At 42.8% G+C, this 10,886-nt stretch overlaps 1 protein-coding gene across 1 annotated transcript; it reads left to right on the forward strand.

The window, feature by feature from the left end:
* The first annotated feature begins 7,622 nt into the window (after positions 1–7,622).
* Positions 7,623–9,545, forward strand: LOC146473580 (alpha-(1,3)-fucosyltransferase 7-like). The gene has a single exon (XM_085118063.1). It carries the CDS (start codon positions 7,623–7,625, stop codon positions 8,853–8,855), a length of 1,233 nt encoding a protein of 410 aa, XP_084974189.1. The 3' UTR covers positions 8,856–9,545.
* The last annotated feature ends 1,341 nt before the right edge of the window (positions 9,546–10,886 follow it).

Consider the following 10,886-nt stretch of genomic DNA (forward strand, 5'->3'; position numbering starts at 1 on the left):
TCCGTTTAACTCACTGTATTATACCATGTGCTTTCTGCTTACAGTAATCATGTGATACGTATCATGTATTGCATAATCATGCACTATCATATTACTACATTCCTCCCTTTTCAGTACATTCCTGTACAAATCGTGAATGTAAAAATAATCGACCAAGATCTCTTATTACTAAAATATAATCATAAATGATTCGTGCGATTACATAACAGTAACAGTTTATGTCCAATGTCCGATCGGTGTCCTAATTCTTAGCTATTCTCTCACGTGTTTCTCAAATTCTAATTGTCATTGTTCAAAATCTCTTAAGTGTCCTTCGAAGACTGATCTAGGCCTTCTGTTGGATCGCCTGAGTGGTTCCGGTGCGGCCTGGTTATGTTCTGCATCGTTGCTAGCTGCATCCACCCTCTGTGCTGCTATTGCTGGTGGTTGTGGGAGATATGCAGGTGGTATCTGTGTTTGAGGTTGCGTTCCTGTTTCCCTTTCGTTGGAATCGGTGTTGCTGGTATTGCTTTTGAGACGTCTGAATTTTGATTTGTCTCGGCAAATACTTTTGCCATCAGTTAACCTCTTGGCGATGATGGTTGATCCCTTCACCTGGGTCACGACATATATGTGCGGTTCGTACGGCGTCTCAGCTTTTCGTTTCTTGTCTCGCTTTACGATGACTGCTTGCCCGATGTCTAGGTGCAGTTCCGTCGCTCGGTATCGCTTGTCGTGGTATTGCTTGATTCGTTCTTTGTAGTTTCGGTCGTTGACTCTGACTTCTTGATCCTGTGTTGGTATGGATGATGGGAAGTGTTCAAGTTTCGTCCGGATCTCTCTGTTCATCATTAGCTCATAGGGTGTCTTCCTGGTTGCTGGGTGTGGTGTATCCCTGTATGTTTGGAGCATGTCGTAGGTTGCTTCGCGTACATCTATCCCTTCCTGTTTTGCGATTGTCGCTATCTTGTTTACGAGCTTGTTAAAACCTTCGACTTGGCCTTGAGCTTTCGGATGTTTGGGTGTGATCTTCTTGTGACTGAATCCCATTTCTGTTGCAAGTGTCTGGAACTCTTTTGAGTTAAATGGCGGTCCATTATCGGTTTGCACTGTCTGTGGTACCCCATGTGTGGCGAACATCTTCTTCAGTTTTCTTCGGACTGGTTTGATAGATGTTGAGCTGATGAACTCTGCTTCTGGGTATCTTGAGTACTGGTCGGTTACAACGAGTACATATTCGCCATTAGGAAATGGGCCACAGAAGTCTGCCTCGACGGTGTTCCACGGTCGTTCTGGCAGTTCCGTCATCTTGGCGGGTTCAGTGTGCTGAGTGTTGGTGGTCACTTGGCAGCTGAAGCATGTGCTAACAATATCGTCGATGCGTTTGTTCATGTTGGGAAACCAATACTTCCGTCTGAGAAGTTCTTTTGTTTTTGAAATGCCTAAGTGTCCCTGTTTGTGAGCAATGCTGACAATCTTGTCTCGCAGTGATTCTGGTGGGATAATCCTGTTGAGCCTCAGCAGGACTCCTTCGGATTCGTAAATGTCTGCTCTTACGTCGTAGTATGGTATCAGGTCTGGATCGTTTCTATTCCATTTCCCTGTTTCAAGTGCTATCTTCAACTTCTGCAGCACTTTGTCTTCTTTACTTGCTGATCGGATAGTGTCCATGACTATCGCGTGGTCTGCGTCAATGACTGCTTTGACGTAGCCTTCATGTTTTGTTTGCTGGACCTCTGGTAATGGGTGTCGGGAAAGGTAGTCAGTCATATCGGATTTCCCCGGTATATGTACTGCAGTGAAGTCTAGGTTCTGCATCTTCATCACTATTCGCTCTATTCTTGGTGGTAGCTTTGCAGTTGGATTATTGAAGAGTGGGAGGAGCGGTTTGTGGTCAGTTGCTAACTGAAAGTGCTGTGCTCCAAGTAGATACATGTGTAGCCTGGTGGTGGTAAACTCTGCAGCCAGTGCTTCTCGTTCTATTTGAGAGTACCGTTTCTCGGTGTCTGTTAATGATCTGCTAACAAAGTGGACTGGTTGGTAACCATGTTCAGTCTTTTGGAACAAGCCACCTCCAAGGCCAGTTGGGCTGCCATCGCATATGACCATGGTTTCTCGACCTGGCTTGTATGGGATGAGAACTGGTGCTGAAGTAATTGCAGTCTTCAGATCTTCGAAAGCAGTTTGCTGAGCTTCGGTCCATTCAAAGCTGTGTTCCTTCTTTGTGAGTCTTCTCAACGGTTCGCAGCGGCTGGAAAAGTTGCTGATGTAACGTGATAGATAGGCCATCATTTGCAAGAATGACACAAGCTCTTCTTTAGATTTCGGTGGGTTGCATTCGCTGACAGCTTTGACTTTACTGGGACTGGGCTTCAATCCTTCGGCAGTGAACAGGTGCCCATGAAAGTCGATGGTTGATTTTCCAAATTCACACTTCTCCTTACGTAGGGTAAGGTTGTGGAGCTTCAGTCGTTGAAGTAAAGCTGCTAAGTTGGTATTGTGGTCATCCCAGTTGGTTCCGCCAATCATGATATCGTCTCGGTTGTTAAGGACTCTTGGTATTCCCGAGATAATCTTGCTCATTTCAGCATCAAATAAATCTTGGCTGTTGACACCTCCAAACGCGAGTCGCTTGTAACGATAGTTACCCCATGGACTTGAGAATGTCATGAGTTTTCTTGATTCTTCGTCTAGTGAGAACTGGTGGTATCCGTGGTTCATGTCAAGTTTACTGAAGACTTTGCAATCTTTGAAAGTGGTGATGAAGTCCTCTGTGATAGGCGCTTGTACTTGTCTTGTGCGCTCCATGGACTTATTCAGTACTCTTAAGTCAAGGCTGACACGGATGTCGTTGGGTTTTTTTGGTTTCGGTTGGACAACCAGTGGTGAGCACCATGTGATGGAGTCATGTTCTGGCACCTTTTCCATGATGTCTCTCTCGACAAATTCTTCCATTCGGTGACGTAGAGGTTCCATCAGGTGGTATGGTACTCGGCGGGGCTTTTGTGCGATCGGTTTCGCATCTTCTTTAAGTGGTAAATGGATTTCGATGTCTTGTCCATCTCTTCTTGCTTTGCCAATGCCTCTAAATCTCTCTTCGTGCTGAAAGAGAATCTTGTTAAGATCTTCATTTCCGGTTTGGATCTTGTGGATCTTCTGTAATTCTTCTCGATTTGGTTCTTTCAGTCCTCCTGTCGCGTCAAATTGGATCATTCCCAGCTCTTCCAGTGTTTGTCTTCCGAGTAACGGTAGGGAATCGATTGTTCCTTGAATAACGGCGATTGTCGCTTGTGTTTTTCGCGTTTTGTTTTCTAAGGTGACGTCGCATTCTCCAATAACTGGTAGATCTTCGGTGAGTGTTTTCAGCTTGATCTTCGTGTTGCGTAATTTAACCTCCGGCGTTACTCGTAGCAATTCATTGAACTGGTGTTCGTCCATGACGTTTGCATCGGCGCCTGTATCCGGTTCAACTTCTATTTTGGTTCCATTGATCCAAATCTCGCATTTGTTTTCTCGATGGTGTCCTGTGCTGTACGGTGTACGTGCATGTGCTGTACGAGTCTGGCGATGTCCTCATCGAAAGAGTCTTCGCTTTCTGAAATGTCGCGTGCATCTTGTGCATCTTGTTCAATGTGTCGAACTCGTCTTCGGCGGTGTTGATGATCTGTCGGCGGTCTTGGCTGTCGCGGCGCGTGTTGAAAATCTTCTTTCTTGTCATTTCGGCGACCCGATCTGCCACCTTGTTTATCATCTGAGCGGTATCTTTGATCCGTGTTACGGCACATTTTGGTGTAGTGGTTACGTTTACCACATTTGTAGCATTTAGCTCCGTATGCTGGGCAATTTCCTTTTCCATGTTTTGAACCACAGCGGGGACACATACCATTGTTGTCACGCTTGTAACTTTTGACTTGTTTAACTTTGTGTGATTCCGTTGTGTCCTGGAGTTTCTGGTCGATTTCGTTTGCTTGAGTAGTGGACTCTTCTTCTATGGCTGCTTCATCCAAGATCTGGGACAACGTCCAGTTATTGCGAATTGTTTTTACTCGTAAGCGGCTGTTTGTCATCGTCTTGATAAGATGGTCTCGGATTGCATCATCTTCGTCGGTGAATTCGCATTTCTTTGCTATCTCTCGTAGTCTAGCGTAATATTTCGCCATGCTCTCATCGATCTGCTGAGAAAGGTTTCCAAACTGGAATCGTGCATAGTCCTTGTTTTTTCTTGGTAGGAAATTCTTGTCTAGTTTCCGAATAAAACGCGAGTAGACATCTTCGCCCTCGTGTTGTGCGGGTAGATCCGGGAGGGAATCTTCTAAATCGGCAATCTGCGATCCACCATAGATAATTAAGCCATCTTTCTTAACTTCTGGATCTGTTAATCCGAAGAACCTGAATTGTCTCTCTATATCCTTTTTCCATTTCGCCCATCGCACGGCTGTGTCGTTAGCATCATTTGAGATGGTGAACGGACGGATGTTTAATTGACGATTCACGACTGTGATGTTTTGTTGCGGATTTGTGCTCGGACCAGGATTATCGGTTTCTTCTGGTGGAGCCATTGGCTGATGTTCTTCTACTCCTTTCTTCTTTGTGGGATCCTCGTCGCCAATGTAGTAACCGAAGGGTTCTTTATATAATTGAAGACACGAGTGAAGACACAGACATCCGTTTAACTCACTGTATTATACCATGTGCTTTCTGCTTACAGTAATCATGTGATACGTATCATGTATTGCATAATCATGCACTATCATATTACTACACTCATGACACTTCCTAATTGGTTGAGGCGCGCGCGAGCCCCGACAAATTGTCTTGGTCCACCGCACACTAGCAGACAAGACCCTACTAGACGTTTTGAGATCTAGCATTGTCAGGCACGCCCGACAAGCCCCGATCTTGTCGCAGACTTGACTGAATTCATCGCACACTAGCCGACAAGTGACGATTTTTCGTAGGCCAACAAAGAATCGGCTTGTTTGCGGCGGGCTTTAGAACTATAAATTCACAGCAGTATGAGCACGACTCAGTCGACTAAAATTTAATATATAAGTATTTCTTAAATTTTTATAGCTCGAAAACGTAGCATGCGCTCCGCTAGAAAGACACCAATAAAAAAACTTTTTCCTTCGTTGAACGGATTGACGTCATTACAAGATTGCGAACATATCCACTGACAGTTGAGAGTGCAACGCCAATGATTTCGTTTTGACGGTGGCGACACGTCACGTTGTGGTGGATTGTTCAAAGGAATACTCCTTCGCCGACAGTATGCCAACCATTGGCCTTGTAGTAAATGTTGTTTATTCTTTTCATATATATACATCACCTTTACAGAGTACCTGTAGACTCCGAGAAAAGAACAATAAAGAAGAAATAAACTATGATCATTTACAAGCCTAAAAATTAAAAAAAGAAAAATGGAATTAACTGCTCATTACACATAGTACAGGGACATTTTTGCTGAAAAGAAATTTGGCGTCCTTTTGATTGAAAATCATTAAAGGACATTATTGATGGCTTGTATGAGACGTCATGGCAGCCATGTTGGTGTACAAGAACAATAAGAGTTTTCTTCTCTGGGAATTACCTTCCATTTTTATGCAAACTATGTAAACAAATCATTTCAAAAGACCGGCGCTTAGCCTCTTTCCCGCCTCTTACAGATCGTTAAACCAGGGACACCCAATGGGTGGGTTGAACCAGCTAATCAGATACTCTGGACCTTCGATGTTGCGCGGAACGTACGAATAACCGTAACGGATGTAAAACGAGGTGCGCACATCTTTTCGGATGTTTCTAATAATTTTGGCCGTCAGGTAGGTATTCAGGTCGTTTAGGTAATGTCACAAAATGAAGCGCCATCCGACGTGCCTTCTGTCTTGCTCAGCTCAGCTCCCACGAAGCGGTCTTCCACAAAAACGTTGGGAATTTTTTGGCGAAAGTCGGACTCTGGGTGTTCTTCATAGCGCCGTTAGAAAACGGCTTCCAGCTGTTTGGACGCAACGTATTCACCTCTTTTGCCCTCCATAGCTAGCTCATAATATTCAGCCAGAGCTTGTGGGTCGTCAGCCAATGCCTCAAACAAGCGGGGCACTGTAATGTGGCCTTTTTGTGTATTTTGCGCCGGCTCCTCGCCATCGAGCGCTTCATCCGCTGGCTGCCGCGGCGCCTCCCCCTCCAATAAAAGTAATTCGGCGATAAAGCGCGGATCATGAGTCAGCAGCTGATTTGCTAGGGCCTCCTCAGACATTTGCACGTGTCCGGCCATTTGACCAGTATGCCTTTCGCGCACATTTCTTCAATTGAACAGCAGGGATTTGTTGAAGCAAACACATATAAAAAAACAGGAAAGATTTATTGCTGCTCACCGTTTCAGGGTCATGGTGACTCCATTATCAAGAGACTAGTTAAATAGCATGCAAATGAGGAAAGGTACAAGATAAGCATAAATTACAATAAACGGCCGATGGAATCCGTTTGCACGTTCAGTGTTGGTTTACGCACGCGAATGTATAGCAAGTAGTTGCATGCTATTGACTAGTCTCTTGATAATGGAGTCACGATGACCCCGAATCGTTGAGCAGCAATAAATCTTTCCTGGTTTTTTATATTTTTTCAATTGCTCGAAAATTATTGACCGGTTTGGGGCGGTTTACCCCGGTTGTTGGTGGTCTCTTTCGTTCCCGAGTAGTAATAAGGGAAGTCGACAAATCACGAGAAATTTGATGCGGGCCAGGTGGGAGGTGAATGTTTTTGCCCAACGAGGTGCCGTAGGGGCCTCGTTCGGAAACAATGAAAGCCTTTTACCGCTCGCACGAAAAGAATTCTCGTATTTCCCGACTTCCCGTATTACTACTACATAGATCATGGCCATGTAAAGGCGCTATCTATTTGGTATATTTTATAAATTACAAAAACATTTAAAGCTCTGTATTCTATTATTATTTCATGACTCATACATTTTCTTTTGTTATTCAACATCCTTTATTTAACTTACATCCTTCATGAATATTAAACTAACTGAAACGAGGGATTTATACAGATAAATCCCTCATTTACATTAGCAGTACTGCGAGAAACGCACACATCAGGTTGCTTCTATTGTTCTCCGTTTCTCACCTAAGTGTGACGTTACTAATTAGCCGGCGTTTGTCCCCTTGAACAAAGGAATAATTTCATGAAATAAGTCAGATAAATACCTCGAACGTCGGTATTAATCCATATACATCTCTCGGGCCTTTCTCGGTATTTATCTCTTACTTATTTGCTTTAATTATTTAACTACAAAAATGAACACAAACGTTTGTAGTGATATGTAAAATGATTTCTAAAAATCTCCAAAGTAACAGCTATCGTCGATAAAAAATGCAACTGAAATTGTAAACTGAAGAATAAAAATGATCAGCAATCCTTAATAAAACTTTCACCTATTAAATACGCCGTTCCTTTATATATTGAAAGGTTACCAACATTTCTCGTTTAAAGAGTTCACTGAGTAGGGGTCACTTCCATACGCCACTTCTTCAAGACCATTTACCTTCTTGTATGCCAGAAACATGATGTGAATAATTTTTTTTGGTATAAGCCTTCGGGCAACATTCTTCATTTACAAGCCGACATTTGCAAGTGATGCTCACAAAATGCTCTCACGCTTCTCCTTGCTGAGGCTTTTTAGGTGGCCCAAAAGAAATGTCCGATTTACTTGCGTGATTCTAGTTGCTCTTCTTGTTTTTAGAATATATTACAACAATCAACTAGACCTCAAGCAACGGCTTCAGCGACCAAAGTTGATTCTGGTGTACGGCCCACCCCCATCTTACGAGCCGTGGGGACCGAGAAATTCTGAAGAAGCGAAGAATTACAAGTTTGCGGATTGGGATGACACTCCTTGCGAAGAAACAAGATGTCAGATTACTTTTGATAAAAAGTTGCTTCCTATCAGCGATGCAGTACTAGTACACAATTTTTGGTTACAACTAAAGAAGCATGCTTTTGACGAAATATTATCAATAAATAAGCGGCCATTGGAACAAAGATGGGTCTTTTACACAAAAGAAAGTGTGGGAAATTATCCATTGTTTCCACGATTAAATGGTTTCTTTAACTGGACTGCAACATATAGACGAGATTCCGACTTTTTCGTCCCGTACGGATCCTATGCTCCCTTCAAAGAGCAGAGCGAACTAACTGGAAACGGAGACGGCTTTCAAGACTCATCCCAAACCATCAATCTGCAATCCATGGAAGGTGAAGTGAATCATGCGAATGGTAAAGACAAGTTAGCCCTCTTCGGCGTCAGTAATCACTGTGGTGGACAAAGATTTGAACTTGTTCGCGCTCTCATGAAATACATTGACATCAGTTTCTTTGGAAAATGCGCAAATCAATTTGAATCAAATAACACTTTCGTTTGTCCTTTTAACTTGGAAAATGGCTGTGATGAAGAGATAAAACGACACAAGTTTTACTTGGCATTAGAGAATAGTCTGTGTATCGATTATATCACGGAAAAGTATTGGAGAAATTCACTGGAACGAGGATTGGTTCCCGTAGTTTATGGCGCCTCACGTTACGGCCCCGAGGAGGTAATTCCCGGTTCCTACATCAAGGTGGCAGACTTTGGCTCTATTAAGGCTCTGGCAGATTATCTAAAATACCTGGACAAGAACGACACGGCCTATAACCAATATTTCAAGTGGAAAAACAAATATAAGATCGTCAAGCACACCTTTTGGTTGTGTCAGCTTTGTAAAGCTCTTCACGATCCCACAAAAGGCACGAAAATTTATCATAATATTTCATTTTATTGGGGAAGAAAAGGGGCATGCCAGATTAACAAAGATTACTATTATAAACTCATCGATAATGCTTAGGATAGCTTTGGCTTAAACTGTTCCATGCATGGAAAGGCAATGGAAAGCAGGATTCAGGCATTACACAGTTTTTGGGGGTATAAGCATCAGTGCAAAACTATTATAAACTCATCAATAATTATTATGCCTCGGTAGCTTTGGCTTGGCTTATTTCAATACTTAAAGGCAATAAACAAGATTCCATCAATACACAGTGTTTTTGAGGTATTACATGTAGAACTAGGAGAAGACGACTGATTTAATGTACTTCTAGTTGTTATATCGACATTGCACGGTGAAAACCGCGGCATCTCCGCTTTAAGGCAAATCCCGTTCAAAGTGTTAATGAAAGGAAGCGAGACGCAGACCAATTTATTTTATTTGTCTTTATTTCTATCACATTATTATACCAAAGCTATTAATCCTACTTGTTCCCGGTGACCACATTTGCAATGCACTTTTTGTATATTATGGAAATGTTTACAATCCCGCAAAACACGCTCTTATAGTTATTACTGCGCTGAGGGGAAGTCTTTTTCATAAATACAATACATTTACGCGTTTGAATAATCCAAAGTATGAATAATAATTGTAAAAACCTGTATATGACTGAATTAATTTTTTGGCGACCAACTTTCGCTAAAATCTGTTTCCTTTTCGCTTTACAAAAAAAATCGATCTTTTAAACCGTGTTGAAGCTAGTATCAACCATTATTGATAATATTTCCATCGAGGACTTCAAGTTTAGTTGAGTAATTTTCTTTCTAATTTTTGCCGCTTATCTGCGTTGACGGAGTTTAGACCTTGATCACGTGCGGTTCAACCACTTCAACCACTGAGTCCTCCATTTTTTTGGGTCCTTAACTGGTTGCGAAGCAGAAAAGACCTTAGGAGATGAAACGAAAGTGAAAGTCAACCAATCACAAGGATTGATATCACGTGTCAGTCATACCTTACAAGTCACAAATCAGAAGCAAGCGTATAACATGTCATAAATATGGGCTCACACTATGATCAGAACTTCAAGTTAAACTTCAAGTGCACTTCACGGGAGTCGTTTTACTTGGCTCATCAGACGTAGTTGCCCAGGAAACGCCGGAAGTTCAAAGAGCCGAAGTGCGATCTCAAGTGAGCTTCAAACCTTCCTTACCAGCGCCCTTTATCCAATCAGAACATGGCAAGTCAATTACTTGATTGTCAATCATTCCTCACCCATAGAATCCTGTTGGCGAAATTTGGTGGAAAGCGCTTGTGGGTTGGAGAGATTTTTTCACAATACTCTGACCGAACATGTCGTTCTTAATTTATGGCTGCCGCACACTAGCCGATTTTTTGTCGTAGAACTAGCAGATTATTTTTTCAGGGTCAAATCAGGTTAAAATTTGTCGAGCCATCAGCTTGCCGCACACTAGCCAATTTTTTGTCGCGACTAACCGCGTTGAGGCTTGGGGCCGAGTCATCCAAAACCAAGATGGCGCCTATTTTACTGACGCGACGAAAATTGAAACTTGCTTTGTTTACCTTGACTTTTCTATGGAGAATAAAGAGGCGTCGCAAGAGCAGCGCAACAACATCATGGGTTAAACTTAAAAGCTTGATAACCATTTCAGTGGATATTTCCTGCCATGCTTTTTCCTTCATGCCTCTGTTGCTGTAGTTAGGCGATGTGATGACCAATCAGCAACAAGCTTGTCCTCTTTTACAGGTGTCCATTGCTCAATCTCTGCGCTGATATCAGCTTCGATCTCCGCCATGTTGGCAAAGATGCTTGTTCACTTGACTCTCATAACATTTCCTAATTGGTTGAGGCGCACCCGAGCCTCGACAAATTGTCTTGGTCCACCGCACACTAGCAGATCTAGACAAGACCCTAAAAGACGTTTTGAGATCTAGAACTGTCAGATGTCGCCCGACAAGCCCCGATCTTGTCGCAGACTTGTCTGAATTTACTGCACACTAGCCGACAAGTGAAGATTTTTCGTAGGCCAACAAAAAATGGGCTAGTGTGCGGCGGGCTTTAGAACTATAAATTCACAGCAGGATGTCGATGAG

Source organism: Pavona decussata, unplaced genomic scaffold (assembly GCF_977016875.1).
Source record: "Pavona decussata unplaced genomic scaffold, jaPavDecu1.1 SCAFFOLD_93, whole genome shotgun sequence".
Taxonomy (NCBI): domain Eukaryota; kingdom Metazoa; phylum Cnidaria; class Anthozoa; order Scleractinia; family Agariciidae; genus Pavona; species Pavona decussata.

Excerpts from the sequence above, each read along its gene's own strand:
- LOC146473580 (XM_085118063.1), top strand. The coding sequence starts at position 7,623 with ATGCTCTCACGCTTCTCCTTGCTGAGGCTTTTTAGGTGGCCCAAAAGA.